Source organism: Hermetia illucens, chromosome 3 (assembly GCF_905115235.1).
Source record: "Hermetia illucens chromosome 3, iHerIll2.2.curated.20191125, whole genome shotgun sequence".
In the NCBI taxonomy this organism is placed as follows: domain Eukaryota; kingdom Metazoa; phylum Arthropoda; class Insecta; order Diptera; family Stratiomyidae; genus Hermetia; species Hermetia illucens.
In genome coordinates this window covers 158,515,081-158,537,027 of record NC_051851.1, presented here as the reverse complement: position 1 = coordinate 158,537,027, position 21,947 = coordinate 158,515,081, and the positions used below count along the sequence as shown (strand labels likewise).

At 45.4% G+C, this 21,947-nt stretch overlaps 1 protein-coding gene across 1 annotated transcript; it reads left to right on the top strand.

Annotated features, from left to right (window-relative positions):
• Window positions 1–10,411: 10,411 nt before the first annotated feature.
• Window positions 10,412–11,143, top strand: LOC119652587. Its single transcript, XM_038056808.1, has 3 exons — window positions 10,412–10,687; window positions 10,778–10,938; window positions 10,994–11,143. Exons 1-3 carry the CDS (start codon window positions 10,437–10,439, stop codon window positions 11,041–11,043), a joined length of 462 nt encoding a protein of 153 aa, XP_037912736.1. The 5' UTR covers window positions 10,412–10,436; the 3' UTR covers window positions 11,044–11,143.
• Window positions 11,144–21,947: the final 10,804 nt, after the last annotated feature.

Here is a 21,947-nt window from a genome sequence, read left to right as displayed (position 1 = left end):
TCTGCACGGGGACTCATCTGAAGTGGCAAATTGGTCACGAAACCTTACCAGGGGTATACTGGTACCATGGGAACCGGGAAAGCCCCTCGACTCACATACTTCGGGTGAACTCCTGTTGTATGTGAGGACAGCTCGGTTATTTGCGGTTGGCCCCCCTAGTGGGAGTTTCATGGTGGTTGTGGTTATGCTCAAGCGAGAAGAGACCTTCGGGCCTCGACGTGGTGTTGCGTATCAACACGGGTGCCGTACTTCATAGTTCGGTAGAGATTTAGGTAATTCTTGCATCCACCAGTATGAATGCTAAGCCATGCACTTGGTATAGACTGGTACCGTTGTTGCTTGTTTCAGCGGGGCTCTGATTGTGGTCACAAAATCAATCCGTGTCTTAAGAGGACCGTAGGATTAAGTTTCACGACAGGTGCCTACGTAAAACACCATGGGCTTCACTGTCGCTAGAAAGTAGCCAGACTCCCGCTGATCAGCAAGGGTAACCGGAGCTCCCGTCTGCATACCGACCGGTGTGTATGCTTGACACGGCCAGGAAAGTGCTCGAGAAGCTCATCAGGAGTAGACTCGTTGAAGAGATCCGCGCTGCCGAGGACTTATCCTCAAGGCAGTTCGGGTTCAGAACAGGGAGATCCATAGTGGATGCTATTATGGAGGTCGTAGATGCGGTTCATCGAGCTGGTGCACACAGCCGCCGATCTCAATGGATAGTGCTTCTCATAACGCTTGATGTCAGAAATACCTTCAATTCCGTAAGACGGACAGATATACTAGGCACATTAGAGAATTCATTCTATGTGCCAAGCTATCTCTTGCGGATATTGAGGAATTATTTGAAAGACCGCTTTTTGCTCTATGAGACGCTAGGGGCCCAGAGGAGGATGGAAATCACGTTGGGATGAGCACAGGGATCCATCCTAGGGCTGGACCTCTGGAACGTTTCTTACGATAGTCTGCTGAAACTTGATATACCGGAAGAGTCGCGCCTGGTCGGTTATGCAGACGACGTTGTGGAACTTGTTTCCAGGAATACTGCTGAACAGGCGCAAAGCTCACTTGGCGTATTGATGCGACGAGTAAGCGGAGGGATGGTTGCTCATGGTTACAGCGTTGCGTTGGAAAAAACTGAAATAGTTATCCTGACCAAAAAGAGCATCGCGACCCTACCCTGCGTGCCATATCGATCGGCTAGTTGACTACTGAGCTAAAACCAGGAGTTAAATACCTTAGTTTAATGCTTCACTCGAAGATGAGCTTCTTCGAGCGAATCAAAGCAGCAGCGGACAGGGCTGCAGCTGGAGTCGCGGCCTTGATTGGGCTAATTGCGAATGGTGGGGCCCTATATCTACTAGGAGACGTCTCCTTATGGGAGCGACACAGTCGGTCCTGCTCTATGGCGTGGAGGTATGGGCTGATGCCCTTGACAAAAAGGTGCATCGTAAGCCCCTTGTTCAAGTACAGAGACAGGGAGCTTTGCGAGTAGCGTCTGCTTATCACACTGTCTCTGAACCGGCCGTGATGATGATTGCGGGAGTGAACCCCGTTGCCCTTCATGCCAAAGAGCGTAAAGCTATCTACCGCCATAAGGGCGAGAACTTATAAGAGGTGGTTGCCTATGAAGAACGTCAACGTACCCTTAACAAGTGGCAACTCTCTTGGCAAAATGATCTAAGGGGTCGATGGACTGCGCGGCTCATCGAAAATTTATAGCCGTAGCTGAGCCGAACGCATAGTGAGATTGATTACTTCCTTATTCAACTTCTAAGCGGGCATGGATGTTTTCAGTCTTACTTGGACAGGATTAGGAAGGCGTGATCTCCTGATTGTGTGTTCTGCAATGGAGTGGCGAATGACGCTAAATACACCTTTTTCTCTTGCATGAGGTGGGACGGCTTTCATCAGCAATTTTATGCAGACCTTCCTCCCCTCCCGTCCCGTTGGTGAAAGGGATTTCTTGACTTGAAGGCTCCCAAAGGCGAGCGAGCGGGAGGACTGGCCCGAAGTAATGTGTCAAACGGTTGCAGAGCTGTTGGTGTTGGTTCAGCAGGCGTTTCCCAGGTTTTATGCTTCAACCAATCCACCACCAATCCACGTTGCGTCCTGGGACCTATACTACCCTTTGACTGCCAGAAAACTATTACCTACAACAACTTCACCAGTTATAGTAGAATCTATATCAAAGTCACCATTAGTATCGCCCGGGTTGTCTTTTATGCTCAGCCAAATTTTCTAGAATGAATTTAACTAAAACAAACAACTATATTTAGTAATAACTTAGTACTGATAATTTTATCATGCGAAAATTTACTTGCATGATGAATAATGCATACCATATTTGTTATCATGCTGGCGCTATCCATGAGCAACCTTGCATTACAATGTTGCAAATTATAACAATTGCAAACTCTCGAATCATGTTATCAGAGAGTTAATTAATCATATGAACAGATTTTTCAGTAATTTCACTAATTAGTTAAGGATAACACTCTTCTTCTTTTTCTTCAACCTTTGTCCCGTTCACAAGTGGGGTCGGCTCGTCGTGATCGGTTTCGCAAGTTGGCTCTATCAAATGCCTGATCTGGGTGTAATCTCAAGGCTTTTAAATTGGTCGTTTACCATCGACTTCGATGTTCCGACTGATCTTGGCGAGTGAATCCTCGTTAGCGCTAATTACGTAACCACAGTTTTTCCACGATCGGTGCAACCCCATAACGATCGCGGATATCTTCATTTCATTGTAACATCTTCGTCTCCATTACCGCAAGACGCCGTTCATTGTCTTTTATAGTCGGCCAACACTCAGAACCATAGAGAGCGACACGATGGACGACATTGCGGCAAATTTTAGACTTGAGACGTTCATTGATACGTCGATCATATAGAATACCAGTTGTGGAATGCCACTTCATCCAGGTTGCGTTAATGCATGAAACAATTTCATAACGCAGTTGGCTGATAGCACTGATCCGAGGTATTTAAATCGCTCGGTTCTGGGCAGGTCACTGCCGCTGAGACTGATTGTGCCTGTTCCATGGGAATCGGTCATCAAAAGTTCAGTTTTATTCAGATTCAATCTGAGACCGTGTTGCATGAGGTGATCATTCCATTTTCGGACAAGTAGCTTGGGGTTATTTTTTCTATTAGACGCTAGGAAAACATCATCTGCTTAAAGCAGTGTAAAAGGCGCTGGACATTGGATGTACCGTGTGACGGTGTTGGTAACAAGAACAAAAAGGAGTGGTGAGAGGGCGCTTCCTTGATGAACACCAACAGAGACACGAAACGGTTTTTATACGTCCGCCACACTTCGGACTTTATTTTTCGGATCCTGGTAGAGCAATTGAACCCAGCGCACGAGTTCTTCTGGCGCTAAGTGTTGTCGTAGAGTATACCAGATAAGTTCGTGTGACATACGGTCAAACGCTTTCTCTAGATCTAAAAATGCAGTATAAAGAGGGCGATGCTTCTCACGGTGTTTCTTCATGAGTAACCACGCAGCGTACATTGCATCAGTAGTTCCGCAGTACTTGACAATTCCGGCTTGATTCACGGTTACTTCACCGATTTCGCGAATACGGTTGTCAAGAATGCGTTCAAAAGTCTTCATGGTATGGGAAAGTAACCGGATCGGACGGTAATTTGAACATTCGACTTGGAACAGTGGTACTTTCTTGCCAGTCAGATGGTGTTCTTCCTTCCTGACTGACCCGATTAAAGAATTCGCTGAGACACAGTGTTGGGTCCCAGCTCTTCACTTTCCATAGCTCAGATGCGATGTCGTCAGGTCTTGTGGATTTCCCCGATTTCATTCGTTTTGCTGCCTTCTCGACTTCAGTTGCACTGGCAGTTACTTCGCCGGGTTTTACGTGGGTACCTGTCTCATGGACTTAATCCCACGGTCCTCTTCAGACACGGATTGATTTTGTGACCACAATCAAAGTCCCGCCGCAGCAAGCTACAACAGTATTGGTCTATACCGAGTGCATGGCTCAGTATTCATACTGGTGGATGCAAAATCTACCTAAATCTCTACCGAACTAAGGAGAACGGCATCCGTGTTGAAACACAATACCACGCTGAGAAGGACCGAAGGACCCTGTTCGCTTGAACGCAACGACAACATCCACGAAGCCGCCACTAGGGAGTCAACCGGTAACAACCGAGCTGAACATACAACACCTGAAGTTTGTGAATTCAGGAGCTATCCCGGTTGCCATGGTATTAGTATACCCTTGGTAAGGTTTCGTGACCTATTGCCACTTCAGATGAGTCCTCGTGCAGACCCGGGTCTGATCGCCCTAATTAGGCCTTTGGAGCATTCGCTTACTGCATCATGGTCGGCAAACCTCGCTAGGTTCTCCTCAGCCAAACGGCTCGACGGTTAGTAAAGAAAGTATCGTCCTTGTCATTAACGCAACAGAAGTGTTCGATATCATGTGTACGTTCGTTTCGGCCGTTGGCAAGTCAATACAGGTCTCTCTCGCCATCCCAAGTGTTCAGCTTATCGAAAATATTTTTGGAGTGATCCACTCGGGTGGCCGTGATCGTTTTCTTTACTTGCCGGTTGCCATTCTTATAAATTTGCAAAATGACCTTCATTTCAACAGCGTCGTTGCAAGCCATGTATCTCGGTTGATGTACCGCTTACCTGGCTTGGTGACCCTGAGGGTTACAGAGGCCACTTTGTGGATCATGTCTTCCATTTGGTTCCACGATTCTTCTATATTCGTGATGGTTGGTAATCGCGTAAGTGGAATCATTTCTGCTTTCTTCTTTCAAATCGCCACCATTTAATGCGCGGCGAACCACTGCGTTCCTCACGCTGTTTTATCGGTGGCTTAATTCGCAGGACAGCAATCAACGGTCGATGTTGAAGTGCGATGGTCTCATAGGGAACGGCTTTGCAATCAGTGACAGTGGTAAATTGTCGGCGTCTTATGAGAATATAGTCTATTTGCGATTTACGGTTCCCACTATCGACAATCGGTTGATGAACCATGTATTCATAAGTACAAGCTCATGGGTGTCCGTAAAATCTATTATACGCTCGCCACCCTCATTGCGCGCTCCGAACCCTTTCCTCCATGCCACCTGTTACCGTCTGCCTTTTCACCCACATGACCCTTAAGGTCGCCGGCAATGATTATATAGTCGTCAGCAGGCACATGACAAGTCTTTTCATCGAGAAGTTGACAGAAGGCATCTTTCTCGGCATCTGGTCGTTTTGTCTGTGGTGCGTACGCGGTGAAAAAGTGAATAGTGCGATCAGCTGATATAATTATGAGCTTCTTCAGTCGATTTCCAAATCGTTCGACTTCTTTAATGGCATCACGGGAACCCTCTAAGATGGCAATGCCAACACCATATTGAGAGTGTGGGCTACCAAAATAGAGAACTTTATAGCCATCTTTACCGCGTTCGCGTTCAATATCGCAGCTTCTGGCACCATCAGATCAGATTTCCTGCAGAGCACAGATATCAATGCGTCTTTTCCGAAGGGCTCTGACGAGTTTCTCGGTCTTTCCAGTAGGCCATTTAGCGTGCAGACACGTACTAGTTTTGTTCGTTTTGTTCGGACTAACTTGCCTACGTCTTGATGCCGTCCATGCGTTACGAACCCTTACCCATTTCTCGTCAGGATCGGGGCGAATCCTGCCGCGACGACTGAGGTGGACGCCCTAGCATTTCTCCGAGGCTTGTGATTTAATCCGATCATTATGTTCGTAACGACATTCTATGCATTTATTTGGTCGGCCTGTCGCGAGACCTGTTACCAAGAGAGATCAGGTAGGATTTAGCATAGTGGAATAACTCCAACTATACTCTATTTATCTCTTTCCCTGATTTCAGCATTTTATTTTTTGTTTTGCTGAGGGTAGTACAGAGTACGTTGTCTCAAATCCTCCTCCTTTATCTGGGCTTGGGACCAGTATACCATATTAATAGCATGGCGGAGTTCGAAGCCTGTCCCAAATATGAAATCGAAATCATACTTGGGGATTTTAACAGCCAAGTAGGGGCGGAGCCCCTATTCAGGAGATACGTTGGCTCCCATAGCTTACATCAAAATACAAATGATAACGAACTGCGGATTATTCAATTAGCAGTGTCACACTAAATGGTTGTTGGAAGTACCTGGTTTGCGCGGAAAGCGGTCCGCAAGCATACATGGGCCTCTCCAGACAGGACCACTTTCAACCAAATTGACCATGTCTTGATCGAAAGCCGCCACCTCTCAGCCTTGACGGATGTCAGAACATATAGGGGGGCCAATATAGACTCGGATCACTATCTCGTTGGAATGGTGCTCCGAGATCGAATAACAACACCACCCAGAATCAACTCTGATAACCAGGTGAGAGTTAATACTAAAGCCATCCACAACACAGTCCTCGGCGACAGCTATAAGAGGGAAATGGATGCCGCAATAACCGCAATCAACAGAGGACCTGGAGATGAAGCATCAACAAATGATCAACCACATGAAGAAGGTTATCATAAATAAGGCCACAAACATACTTGGTTCCAGTCGCAAAAAAGTCGGAACGGCTGGTTTGACGATGAATGTAAGCCAGCAACGGAACGGAAGAATGCCGCATACCGAGTAATGTTGCATTTTTAAAGGACGCGGGCACGCCCGGAGACTTATCGCGAACTCCGACGAGCGGAGAAACGACTTCACAGACGGAAAAGGAAGTCTTGGAGAACTCGAAAAGTACAGTGAGCAAGTTTTACCAACAAGTCAGCAGGATGAAATCTTATACACCTCGATGTTCATCCTGCCGACGGGTTGAGTATTTTAATGAGCTATTGAACAACCAGAATATCGGCAAATTGGAGGTCCCGTTAACTGAAGACAACGGATAAATAGAGCCACCACCAAGTATAGAAAAAGAATCCGTGCAATTCATCGGCTTAAAAGTCATGAGTCGCCAGGAGACGATGGAATTATTGGTAATATGTGGAGGCGACCAATTACACCAAGTGGTTCATCAACTTATGCTCAAGGTGTGGGACGGCGAATCAATGCCTGACGGCTGGCAACGGGGCATTATCCGTCCAATACAGAAAAAAGGAAGTTACCACGTAGTGCAGTAATTACAGGGGTATTACGTTGCTGATTAACATCTATTAGGTATTTTCCGGTATCTTCCTAGGTCGGATGGCCTCATACGTGGAGAACATCATTGGCCCATACCAAAGAGACTTGTCTTCAGGCAAATCAGCAATAGATCAGATTTGCTCTCTGCGGTAAGTGATAAAAAAAACTGTTGGAATATGGCCATCGGTTGCACCATTTTTTCATTGACTTTGGGAGAATTTGGCATGGCGACAAAATTAATTAGACTTATTAAGCTGAACCTGACCAATGCACGAGGCCAGATGAACTCACTCTCAACACCATTCAACATCAACAACGGGCTAAGAGAAGGGGATGCCCTATCATGTATCCTCTTTAACGTGGCCCTGGAAAAAGTAGTGGTCAGTGATGCTGAGGTAAATGCGAGGGGTACGATCCTCTTTGAGTTCACCCAACTACTGACCCATATTGACGATGTTGACAGCATGGGAAGAGCGACCCGAGACATATAAACTGGCTTCATCCAGATCGAGCAGGCGGCGCAAGATTTTGGGCTGCAAATCAATGAATGTAAGACAAAGAGTATATGTTGGGAACGTCAGCACCGAAAACTGACCAACCAACAACATCAAACCGCACTGGTCAGACGGGAAGAATAAAGATAGGAGACTACAACTTTGAGACCGTTGATCATTTCTGCTATCTAGGGTCGAAAATTACAACCGATAATAGCTAAGACGATGAAATCCGGGCTCGGTTGTTAGTTGGCAACAGAGTCTATTTCACTATAGAGTCAAAGCTCTTACTGTACAAGACAATGATCTCGCCAGTCCTCATGTACTCCTCAGAGACTTTGGTTCTTAGCAAGAAAAATTGGCCGCGTTTGAGGGAAGAATCCTCCGAAGAATTTTTGGCCTCCTACATGAGGATGGACGATTTCGTAGCCTACATAAGGACGAAATCTACGAGCGATACCATGGCCGTTAGTTTGTGTATTAAGTCCGGCATTGAGCAGTCCTTTGATCACCTCGAAAATCGTTCAAGAATGCAGAAACAGTTTGAACTCTATGTCTAGATTCTATACGGTGGAACTACTCTGGGTACCTGGTCACTGTGGCATAGAGGGAAATGAAATCTCGGACGCTTTAGCGAAAGAGGGGTTAATCTCCCCTATGCCGGGACCGGAGCCAGCAATTGGAGTATCAGTGGCATTGGCTAAATCTGTTTTCAAAAACTGGAAACAAGTTTCCCATAATGACAGGTGGCAGAGCCTAAATGCTGCTCGACACACCAAACTTTTCCTGCCAGAACCCAACATACGTACCGCAAAGTTTATCCTGTCGAAAAGCAGGAGGACTTAAAGGTGTATTGTGGGCATTCTGACAGGCCATAATTCACTAGCTGGGCATATGTTCAGAATAGGAATTACCGAAGATGATACGTGTCCCTCCTGTAATGAGGAAGCGGAATCCACGGAGCATTTCCTATGTGAATGCCCCGCCTATGGACGCATCAGGCATCAGATCTTTGGTGCCGATGTTCTCCAATTGCGACGGGTAGCATCACATCCACGGAAATCCTGCGATACGTGAACGAATCCGGAATATTCCGTTAGACGGGGGAGGCGAGTACAATGGGCCAACACGGCCTGAGTGCTCAGAAGCTGTAGCTTCTCCTCCACCATACACAAACACACCGGCTCAACAGGTTGCATTGGGAGGGTAATTTAATGGATGAGGATGGTTTAGCCCGCAAAGTCCATAAGTCCTGAGGTAAGGTTCTGGATGCTACATGCAAAGTGCACTTCAGGCAAATATTTTGCCTTTCATAGACCTGACAACGATACGCTTCAACTTTGACATCACTTCGAGCAACTCAGTTTTTCGGAAAAGCTTCTTCATAATGATTGGGTAGTTGACCTTGTGATCATGTTTGGGTTTCTTTGTACCGATTCCAACGGAATAGCTAAATCAGACTTCAGAGTCTAGCTGAGGAGGGTCTTCAGGGAATCCGCTGCGTCGCCAAGAATCCAACCAAACTAAGTATGTCTAACTCCGTATTGTGAAGACTAAAAAGTCAACATAAAATTCGTAAGACCGGTATGGAACTTAGGGAAATTACAGCAACTAAACACTTGCTTACGTAAAATATCGTCAATTGGCTGGTGGGAAATTTCAACGGCCTAGCTGGACTATGGAAGATCCATTAAGAATAGGAATAGCCCCATTAAGTGGGGGTGCACACGATGTAACCAAGTCGTAAAATATTCTTGGATACTCCAGTTTATTTTTAGTGGAGATACTGGCGATACTACTATGTCGATGGGTGGACCATGATCTGGGTACCAATCGTGGTAAAGTCATTGTAAACTGTAGGCAAGGTGCAATTAAGGCCCTATGCTCGCCTTGTAGTAACATTCTCGAAACTGGTACGGTACGGGTTGGTACCCCCTGAACAGCCTGGGTGACACGCTTAAATTCCTTCTGTGAATGCGGCCTATATACGGTAGACAACTACTTGACAATCGTTGACTCCAGATTGCGAAGGCCCAACATCTATGTTTAGTCAAGGAACATCTGGTAATCCTACAATAACCGCGGCCTATAGGTGACTATGCTGCCAGGCTTGGCATACTCTACAATTCGCACTGCTGAAATTATGGAGAGGAGTGAGGCAGAGCATTCTTTGCGGACGTCAGGAGAGATCAGGCTGGGATCATTGTGAGCATTGCATACACAGTTTTAATCCACAGGCAGCTTAAGATACGTATCAACACAGGTACTTCAAGCAATTTTAGCAGTATTTAAACTTAAGTTCTTATAGAGAGTTTGGATATATCTTTTTATACAAAAAAGTGTTGACTTAAAAAATGGTGCTTCATTCGATAAAGACTCACGTTCGCTATTAGTCACTGCGATATGATGAGTAATTTTTCAATTACGTAACACTATTAAAGATGAATTGCAGTTTTCAGGTGCGCTTCACTTCCTTCTCAAGAAGTTCTTGACAGGTTTTAGTTGAGATGATTTATTGTTGACTTAATTTACATATTTTTTTTGGATAATTTACGTCAACAATTAAAACCAGCTTCAGATATAGAGCGCAATTGTTTTCCGGGGAATAATTATTAATAGGCTGGGGTGTGTGATGATTGGCAATTATTCCAGTTAACCTTAAGATAGTTCGATACTTTGCATTTAGGAACAAGTTTTCGGGTTTTTTTCTATTGACAGCACTCTTCAGCTAAATGAATGTGTTAGATTCGAAGGTATGAGAGATGAGTTCTGCATTTATATATAAATTGAGATACTTCTCCTAATTGCTGACTAAATTGTTTATTACCGTCAAGATGGCTAAAATAATTTATCTTCTGATAGTAATTTTAAGTTCAGTGATCCTGTCGACTGTTTGTCAACGACTACGGAATAGGCCATTGCTAGCAAATGTTAATTCCAGGCTTGGACCCCCGGAGGATAAATCGGTGACAGAGGCTCCAATGGTTGATATGAAACAAAACTCTTCAACTACGACTGCGGATAATCCTACTGTTTTGGTTCAAACTGCAAATAGTGTAAACAGTGATGGTAGCTTTGAATTCAAGTAAGTGCCTACCTTGCTTTCTTCCAATTTCAGGAGCTATCTATGTATTCTCCTCAGATATTCTGTAGTACCAATTTATTAACATTTCAGTTCGCACGACCCAAAAATCGACATTTACATAAAAGGATCTCTGAAAGAAATCAACGGTGTTATGTCCATTGTTATCGATGGGACCTATGACAACAAAATTGACAATGTCGCATTCCATTTTTCGGGAAATGAAAAAGAAGGATTTACTGTGGAGCCTCTTTGTAAGTTTACAAAAATTCTTGTAAAATTTCAATAAAAAGGAGTAATTTATCTTAGATTTAACGACCCACATTTTGCCAAAAACAGTGACAACTTTACTTGGATAAATCGGCGGAATTGAGCACCGAAATATGTTAAGATTGTTCTGCATTTATTCCGTTTTGTATATTTTTTGTAAGTTACTCTAGAAATAAATATCTTTTTGTTTGTGAAACTTTGGATATGTGCCCTTGAATCTGTAGGTTTAGTTTATTTCTGATGCAAAGTCGGCATATCCATATCTGATTGGGAATTAATTTCTAAATGAAGTTAATATTTTCATTTTGTTTTTAATATAACTGCATGTATGTATGTATCTTTAGTTGTGTTAAATTTGTAGTATGTCAGTTTGGCACATGGCGTTAGATACACAACGTCTTTTCAAGGCACATCGCGGAGCAGGATCTGTTATGAACTGCGGCTTCTGTCGTTATTGGTAACTTCCCTCCGAAGCTCCTCCCTCCTCAGCAGATTGTGGATCGTCTTCATTAATTTTTCCACCGCCCTCGAAGATGTTTCAGAGGCTAGCATGTGGTCCACGATATTCTCGGGTGTCAACCGTGCCTCGCTGTCAATTTGCGCTTACGCTCTGTGTGCGGCGAACCGCGGGCAGTTAAAAATAACATGCTTTGCATCTTCCGGAATCATCACGCATGTCGTGCAATACGGGGCGTCGTCACGCCCGAAGCAATAAAAATATGCACGGTACCCTCCGTGTCCGCCTAGGAATTGAGTTAGGTGGTAACTAACCTCACCGTGCCTTCGCTTGATCCATGTAGAGACATCTGGAATAATCCTGTGTGTCCAGCGTCCTTTAGGTGAATCATCCCATCTTTTTTTTGCTATTCCAAAGTAGATTCACTTCGTGTTAATTGCTGACGATAGGTATAGGACTCGCCAATTGCATATGATAGATTCGTCGACCCTCGTTCGCCAAGATGTTGATGGGGACCATGCTTGCTATCACACAGACTGCTTCGTCTGATGTTGTCCGGTAAACGCACGTCATTCGCAATGTACTCAATCGGTATGGAGCTGCGATCTTCCTTCTATTTGCTTCCAACTTCAAAGATGGTGCCCAGACTAGAGCTGCATAAAGCAACATTGGAGCTGACAACTCTCGAGATAAGGAACCGACGGCATTGCCTAGGAGGGGTACCTATATTTGGTAACATTGTTGCCAAAAATGTAGCCACTTCTGAAGCCTTGGTTGCTAAATTTTCAAGATGCGACTTGAATTTCAGTCTTTGGTCAACTATGACTCCTGATCCTGATCTTTATCGACGTCTGTTTCCTTCGCTTGGTAATCAAGACTACCTCGGTTTTATGCTCCGTCTTAGGCCCATCGTCCGAATGGTAACACAATATCCTCTCCCGGAAAAATTCCATGACTATGTGTACCAGATATTTAGGAGCGCCCAATTTGGCAAAAGCCGCAATTATTTTGCTCCATTTTTCCGTATTAAAGGCATTCTTCACGTCCAGAGTAACTACCGCGCAAGATTTATTGGCCTACATTGCTTTTTGCGCAACTTTCGTCACCGTGCTGATGGCATTGACAGTAGATCTTGCCTTTCGAAATCCGAACTGCCTGTCTAAGAGACCACCCTCCTTTTCTGTGATTGGTACAAGCCTATTGAAGACGACCCGTTCGAAAAGTTTGCCGATGCCGTTTAGCAGGCATATAAATCTATAAGATGAAGGATCACCCAGAGGTTTATTTGGTTTCGGGATTAGAATAAGCTGCTATTTCCTTCACTCTTCCGAGAAAATCCCATCTATGAGGGACGTCGCAAATGTTTCATCGAACCACCTTGGAACTGTTTAGATGGCCACTGTCAGTGCTTTATTCGGAATGCCCTCTAAACCTTGGGTTTTATTTTCAGCAATCTTCTTCGCGGCTTCCAGGATTTCTTTCGTGGTTACCTCGGCAATTTCACCGGGATCTAGCTAGACAGTGGGTAGGTTCGACTCACTTAAAACATGTGGGAAGAGAGTGCTAATGATTTCCCGCAGCAAATCAGGGTTGGTGATCGGCGGGGAGCGCTTTCCCTTGTTTGTTGTCATAACTGCCTTGTATGCAGCTCCCCATGGGTCCAAAGTCCGCTTCCTTGCATACCTCTTGAAGTGTTCAGTTTTACTTCTAGAGATGGTTACTTACTATTCTTTCCTCACCTTCTTATATTGGTTGTGCTACTCTTCAGACTCAGACCGGTTTCTGCTACTTTGGCTGTGTCTTTTGGCTTTAAGGCAAACTTTACGAAGTTCTTCGGCATTCCACCAGAAGTTGGGCATTCGTTTTTTGAGTACCGTGCGGCGGGGTATGGAAGCATCACAAAAGGTTTTTGTAACTTTTCAAGGACCTGCGTCATCTTTTCTCGTGCATTTCCCATCGGCATCGTTTCTTGCAGAAGTATTTCCTCGAACATTTCTTCATCAAGTTTTTTGGATGTCCAACCCGATACTGCAGTGTTCTTGATTTGCTTTGCTCCTGTCGTACGCTTCATCTGGAAGATGATAGTCTGATGGTCACTGTGCGATATTCCTCGCACACTGTCACAAGCACTTTTCTCAGAAACGGCTATACCGATTGACACAAATTTTGGTGAGAAGGTGGGAACTGTGAACGCCCAGAGATGCGGTGAGTGATATCATTCTACGTGGAGATTCAGGGGAGGTCCCCCCAATGTAAAAGGGGGGTGTAAAATTTTGTTTCACCGAATATAGTCATGTGGGGTATCAAATGAAAGGTCTGAAGCCGCCTCTATATGGTGTCCTCAAAATATCGACATTTGTTCAAATTAAGTTAATAATAGTATATCATCTTTTTGGGAAAATTGAGTAAAACCAACCTTAAGTTTATCCTAGAGTTATGAAAGTTGGTAATAGTATAAAATATAATATGAAGCATATTATCAACAAAATTACAGTAGCTCAAAGTTGACTTTAGCGTGTAAATTTACTGCAACTAAATATCGATATCACACTAAAGTGCGTGGCCAGACATTCTAAACGCATATACATAACGGGCTACATACAAATGGGATACTTCTACACTCAAATATACTCACAGGAGAAGCAAACCGAACCTTTCATACTTGAAACGCCCAGCTTCCGGTTTCTCGACTTGTTTTTTGCCGATGGAAGATAGGGAGTTTTAGAAGCTACCGCAGACTCCTTCCAAACGGTTATGTGGGACTCTTACCCACTAAAACCACCTCCTTCTTCTTCCACTCTCCCCGCGGGACTTCCATTTAGTATTACGTCGCGGGGCTGGATCAGAATTTATTCCGCGCTCGTGTTTCACTCGCGTTCCTTCTTTCGGATGACTTTTCCCTGCCTAAGCTTCTTTCCGATGGCTGTCATCACCTTTTCGACTCCGCTTGGTAATAAGTATTACTGCCGTCTTATGTTCTGTTAACTGTAGACCAGCATTCTCTAGTCAGGATTTAATCTCATAGACTGCTTCATTTGCATAAGGCGCCACTTTCTCGAGAAGACGTGCAACAATCATCACACCAATATCGTCCTGGAAACCAATGGAGGCCATATCAGTAGGAAGAGTGGCTCTTGGACGAACCCTTGTAGAGCTCCGCATTGTCGTTTGGTATAATTTCATTCCTTCATCTGATTTGCAGCGCAGAACCGTATCGATTAGGAAGTCGGCAACGATACGCACTAGGTACTTTGCCACGCCTAAATTGATTATGGGCTCCAGTATCTTGCTCAATTGCCAGAATTGCCGGAATTGAAGGCGTTCTTTACATCGAGTGTGATCACTACACAGCATTTGTCCTCATCAAGTCCGGTCTTAGCTGTGTTAGCTACTAGGACAACTGCATTCGTTGTAGACCTCCTCTTTCGAAAACTGAACTAATTTTCGGGGAGACCGCCATCCTTTTCGGCAATTGGAAGTAATTTGTTATAGATTACTCGTTCGAATAGTTTGCCAGTATTAATTGGAAGGCATATCGGCCTGTAGAATGTCTGTTCCCACCGAAGGTTTGTTTGGCTTGGGTACTAGTATTAACTTCTGCTTTTTCTATTGTGTAGGAAATGCTCCTTCTTTAAGGCATGTGGTGAACACCTCGGCAAACATATTTAGAGCTATTTTCACTGCTGCCTTGGGAGCTTCATTGGGGATGCTATCCAAGGCAGGTGCTTTATTTCCTACAATTTTTTCCGCAGCTTCATTAAGCGGAATAGGGCAAGAAATTGGTGGGAAGCTGTCTGTCTGTCTTTTTTTTCTGAAGAGGTGGAAATCTTTAAAAGAAACTGGGCTGGACACACTAGTGTGTGGGATTTTCACCCAAAATCCCCCCGCCAACACCTCTCCAAGAATTTCCTCTGGATTCATTCTTTCTTCCACAAATCTCGGACAGTGAAAAATACATGCTTTCGATCCTCTGGGACTCCATCGCAATTTGGATAGTCGGGTGAGGTCTCCAATTTAAACCTGTACAGGTATTGGCGATATCCTCCGTGCCCTGTGAGAAACTGGGTGAGATTATAATAAATCTCACCGCGTCGTCTCTCCAACCACTCCTTAATGGCAGAGATGAGTCTGTGCGCCCACCCACCCTTTCCCGAGCATTCCTAACGCTCTTGCCATCTATTTAGAGATCTCTCCCCTTCGGCGTTCTTCGTCTGCGATAAGGGAGAGATAGACTTCGTATTGTGTATATTCGCCTTCCCATCTGCCAAGATGACAATCAGCATCATTCCAGAGATGACAAATGCTGCATCATCTGAGACAGTTCTGAAGGCGGAGCATACCCTCAGAGCTGTCCTCCTGTAGACTGCATTCAGTTTGCTAGTGTTAACTCGCATCCGCAATGCCTCGCTCCAAACTGGGGTCGCATAGAGCATGATTGAGGTCACCACTCTGGCTATAAGCAACCCAGAGGTATGCCGTGGCCCTCCCACGTTCGGCATCATCCTCGCCAGGACCATACTATCAGTGGATGTTTTATCACAAACATACTGTACGTGTTGCTTATAGCTGAGCTTCCTATCTATCACCATCCCCAAGTATTTGATGGTCCGCTTTGAAGTGGTGATATGATTCCCGATTCTAATACAGGCGTAATTTCTCTTGCGGCGCTTAGTGATGAGGCCCAATAGGGAGCCCTGCGGGACACCCGCGGAAACAACGTACTCCTGGAGTCCGTCATCCTTTCAGTTAAATAACTATCGATGATAGTAGCGAGACAGGCGGGTATACCAATCTGCGCCAGGGATTTCCGTATTAGATTCCAATTGGCGGAATTGAATGCATTTTTCACTTCAGGGTTACTGCCACGCAATATTTTTTGGTACTTCCGTGGATTGCATCTTCGGCCAAGCCAGTAACCAATTTGATAGCATCAATGGTTGTCCTGGCTTTACGGAACCCATATTGCCGATCTGAAAGGCCGTCTTGGCTCTCAACAGCCGAGAGTAATCTATTATAGATTACCCGTTCTAACATTTTCCCCACAGTGTCCAAAAGACATATGGGTCGGTATGAGAATGGTTCACCTGGAGGTTTGCCAGGCTTAGGCAGAAGCACCAACTTCTGCCGCTTCCATGCCGCTGGAAATATTTCCTTGGACATGCATGCTTTGAACAACTCAGCAATCATGTCCGGTCTGGATTTCATGCCAAGCTCAAGGGCTTTATTTGGCACTCCGTCCACGCTCGGCGCCTTATTGTCTCGTATTTTACATCAAATCTCCAGCAGCTCGTCTTTGGTGACTAGGGGAATTGCCGTCACATTCAGCGGTAGTCGGAATGCATCGGTACTCTCCTCTTGCTGGGGGAATAACCCCTGGATGATTTTCAGCAAGAGGGTAGGACGCGTGATCTGCGGAGATGAACGGCCTCTGAATCATCCCATCCCGATTCTATAAGCACTCCCCCACGGGTTTACGTCCGCTTTTAAGCAGAGCTCCTTAAAGCATTTCCTCTTGCTTCGGTGGATGGCGAGCTCGAGGGTTTTGCGGGCTGCCATATAGGCGCGGTCTTTTTGTCACTGATCAGCTCTACCTACTGCCTTCTGAGCCGCTCTACTGGCTCGGTGGCAGGCTGATTGAAGGCTGGTCGGTTAATCATTCCACCAGTAGCTTGGCCTTCTATTAGGGAATGAGCACCTCCTAGGCATCGACGCATCACATGCTTTGGTGATGAATTGAGCCACATGGGCGCATCTTTCCGTGGAGGCGCCGGCTTTATCATGTGGATCTAGCCACAGCTCTATGAAGGTCTGCTTATCCAAAGCTTTTGTAGACCAGCCTGAAAACTTTTTCGTTTCGGGCATGATAGCTCTTTGCCTTATGGTTCGACACGTGTCTCAAAAAAGATTGCCTGGTGATCGCTGTGGATGTAGTGTTCGCTGACGCACCAAGACATACCACGCGCAGGGTTGACAAAGGTCAAGTCTACAACCGAGCTCACGATCGTATGGGCTTCTGTTCTGTAGGCGACAGTTTCCTGAAAGAAACCCAAGTGGATTGCTTTTTCCACGTACTAACTGCTCCAATGAATCGCCAATAGCTGATGAAAATGCGTCGGCCGAAACATGGTTTTGGGTTCAGATGAAGAAAACTCGACATTGAGGCGTTGTAGAGAGCCTTTCATGATGTCCCGAATCGCAATACTGTAACGGTGAAACAGATTCGCTAGTGGCTAAAATAATTTTTTTTCATGCAAGGAGTAGAGTAGGTGAATGCGTTTACGCATACAGTGTTTAACACCACGACAGTACGCCGTCTGACTATCAACCAAACACATCCACATCGTCAGAGAGCTAGTCTGGAACCCTTTGATACATCACTTCGGGCTACCCGGTGACTTCTCTCGGTTTGGGAAATCTTCAAATCAGAGAACTTCTTTCACCAATAGGACCAAGAAACCCCCCGCACTCCCCACGTTTAAAAGAAACGTCAAAACTAAGACCGGCTTCAGAAAGTACTAATCGAGACCTTTAATTTGATACCCCACATGACTATATTTGATGAAAAAAAAATTTACACCGCCCTTTTGCATGTATGGGGACCCCCTTTAAATTCAACGTAAAAGGATGTAACTCACTGTATGTGTGAGCGTTCACAGTTCCCATCTTTTTACCAAATTTGGTGTCAATCGCTATAACCGTCTCCGAGAAAAATGCCTGTGACGGACAGACAGACAGACAGACAGACGGTAAACCGATTTTAATAAGGTTTTGTGTGCTGAGCTCACCAACAAACCTAATCATGCGCAGGTGAGACTGAAAACCTCCATGTTCACTTAGGACCTCCGATTCAACCACGCACTTAAGTTGCCAATGAGCTGCATAGTCCATATGCCTCACTCATCTAGTGTACGATCCGTTCTTCACGAGCAACCACCTCCCTTGGCTCTTCTCTCTTGTGCTTGCATGCTCCTTATAACGGGGATCAATCCCGCGATCCCCATCGTGGCCGGTTCAGAATGCGATACGCAGACGGCAGCCGTAAAGCTTCCCGTCTCTGTACTTCTTTGTCAAGAGGGTCAGCCATACCTCTGCGCCGTAGAGCAGAACAGACTATATGAAACTCACCAGGAAACGCCTTCTGCTAGACATCGAATCCTCATTGTTTACAATTAGCTGACTTAAGGCCGAATTTGCAGTCGTAGTCTTGTCTGCTGCTGCTTTGGTTTGCTCGAAAAGCTCATGTATGAGTCAGGTATCAGTTCAAAGTATTTAACTGTTGCTTTTAGCTGGATTATCGATCAATAGGAACACACGATTGGGATTCTCTTTTTTGCCAGGATGACTATTTCAGTTTCTTCCAGTACACAGTTGAAACAATGAGTAGTCGTCCATTTGCTTACACGTCGCATCAATACGCTAAGTTTTCTCTAACCCTGCCCGACAGTGCTACCGGCAACAATCGCCGCAACGTAATCTGGATTACCGGCCAGACGCGCTCTTCTGGCATGTTGAGTCTAAGCAGACTATCACTGGCAGAGTTCCAGAAGACCGGCCCTAGGATGGGTCGTGACGTCCATCTTCCTCTCACCCTTTAGATTATCATAGATCAGGGAGCAGTTTCTCAGATACTCCCTCAATAGCCATCCGAAATTGTTCGGCAGGTGGAAAGTATTGTCTAGTGTGCCTTGAATGTCTTATCTTATCATACGGAATTAAAGGCATTTCTGGCGTTAACCATTACGAAAGCACCATCCGTCGACTTCTGCGACTGTGTCCCGCTCAATGAACGGCATTCACGACTTGCACGACAGCACACTGTGGATTTCTCTGCTCTAAAGCCGAACTGGCGAGGGAATAAGTCTAAGTAAGTAAGTAAGTAAGGTATCGCTTTATTTTGATGAGCTTTTCGGGCACTTTCCTGATAGTGTCAAGCATACAAAGTGATCGGTATGCTGATAACCGCTAGCTTCACCATCTTCCAACGATAAAAGATAATGCCCCTTTTCAGGCAAGCACTGAATACGTCGATCAGTAATTCAGGCCGATGTTGGAGCACCACTTTGTATACCTGCGCCGGGATACCATCGGTTCTTGGCACCTTCCTGTTATTCATTGAGAGGATTGTCTCTTCCAACTCTTTTATAGAGAAAAGTGGGCAGTCCTCGGAGCTCCCCGCGTTCATCCCGCATGGAATGGGCAGGGCGTAGCGAGAGTGGTTACGAGTTTGTAACCGAGTCTCCACGAGTCCACATTTTACCTCGTTGAGCAGGTTCTGCCAGGAGCGAGCTTTGCTTCGGTTTATCGAGCTGCGAAATTTTTTTTGTTATTGATTTGTACTCTATTATTGTAGTGCATGCTTCCTCAGAATCGTTTAAAAGTTGATTGGAGCGAAAGAGTTTATGACACTCCTTCCGGAGCTCGGCAGTTGTTAAGAAGTTTCCTCGCGTATTGCTCGGCAACTTCCAACACAGCGAGTTTTTTGACTGGTTACCTCCAGACATTTGCGCTTGATGGCCTCTTTTACTTCGTTCTATTCCGTGAATCAGCCAAGACTCTGGATTTCTAGAGAGCACGTGAGTTCTAGATTAGAAACCAAAGCTTTCTCTCCCGGTAGCCCCTTGACTGCTTCACAGAAAGTATTTTTCTGTGTTCTCCTAGAGATTGATTTGACTAGGACTCTATCATCCTTTGTTTTCCGAATGGAAAGCACTTCCACTTCGCTATTTTCGGGTTAACGGATTTCACTAAGGACTTCTGTACCTTCCGTCGGCTTAATAAGCAGAGCTGGCGGTCTAGTCCTCCTTCGTCTTCCAAGCTTTACTTTTGGTGCTCCATTCTTTCTGTCCACCTAAATTTTAGGTAGAGGTTATTTTGATGACGCGGCGTGTTGTTGCATCTTCTTCCTCTTCGCCTTATTCTTTTGAGTCCTGGAGAGTACCTGAGTGAAATCTCCTTCAGAGACCTTTCCTCCTTTCGTCTTTTCCCCAGTTTGCTCAGGAATGGATGTTTACGATGTTCGCAGTGGGGGACGCGGTTTTTGTGTCGCTCTCCCTGTCCGTCTGTTATACGAAATTCTGTCTCCTCCGGCTCTATCAGCCCGTTTTTCACCCCATTGTTGACGTTTTTTGGAGGAATGTCGCAGATAGCATGCGCTTCACGATTACGTAAGCCTTTCCTCATCTTTTGCAAGAACAGTTGATTGCGCTTCTATTTGATTTATATTTGAAGCCATCTGCCTAATTTCAGCGGTTTCTTCTGTGTGTCTTTCCGGTACAGTGACCGTCCCGAGCCCGGATGTCTTATCATTTTGTGAGTCTTCTTTACTTGGCTATGCGCACCCCGGTATCGTCATGTATTGCAGCCCTTGCTGCGTCCTTTGCTAGGCACTACGGCGAGCGATGCATTTCCGGCCTGCATACAAACGCAGCCAATTATGTTTCCACTGTCTCCCACTGTCTCCTTATTTATGTCGTTTTTATTCGCCATTGAACTTTGATAAAATCCAGCTCAATAGGTTACGTTGGGCGGGTCACTTAATCCGTATGGATGAGGATGATCCAGCTCGGAAAGTATATAAGGGCAATATCTATGGTAGGAAAAGACGACGAGGCAGAACCTGCCAGACAGCTTTTAGAGATATCGAATTGGTGGACCTCGGCGCAAAACCGGGATGTCTGGAGTTCTCTATTAAGGCAGGCCTAAACCGGATACCGGTTGTTGTGCCATTGATAATGATGGTGATTGAAGTTCGTGTGCAAGATAGTGGGCTGCAATAGTCAAGAACGGGTACACGCTCGGGGAGAAAGCCCCTATCCCAGTTTCATGAGACCTGACCTACGCATAGCTAATCCTGGAACTCACGGTCGGTTCAGCGCTTGCTCCGAGCAACGCGGTTGACTAATACCGGTTCAATGCATACTACCCGATCAGCGACCTGATGGCGCTCGCCACGCCATCGATGTTGCACAGGAGTTGTCCACGACTCCTAGAACTCCCAGTGTGCCCGGACGTGTATCGGTCATTAGCAGACGCTCTTCATCGATAAACTTTCTCAAGGTTACTACCTATGGTGCAGGTATGATGCTAGCTAGGGTGTCAGAACTACTTGCTCGGGTGCCTCGGGGACGCTATTCCACATGTTGTAAGCGACCTGTTAAGGATCGCTTACGACTCTGAGGGCAGCGGCCAAAAGAAGTAGGAACTGAAGGGAGGGCTCTACTCTGGACAAAACTATCAGCTACAAATGGAGTGATCTGCAGATTAATGTGCAGGAATCAGTTTCTCCTCAAATACTGCAGTCCTGCATCAAGTGGACGGGGACTTAGGTGCGAATGAAATTCTCAAGCAAAAAAATTGCTCCTTGGCACGTCTCAAATGTTCAAATTGCTCCTTCTCGCCGAAGATATATAATACTTCTAGTAAGTAAATTTCTGGTCTCCCACAAAGCCTTGAAAAATACGTTGCATCCAAACAAAAAGGAATTGAACGGGAAATACCGGATTGGATGGTTAACAAATTTCTGTCCAGACAGTAACA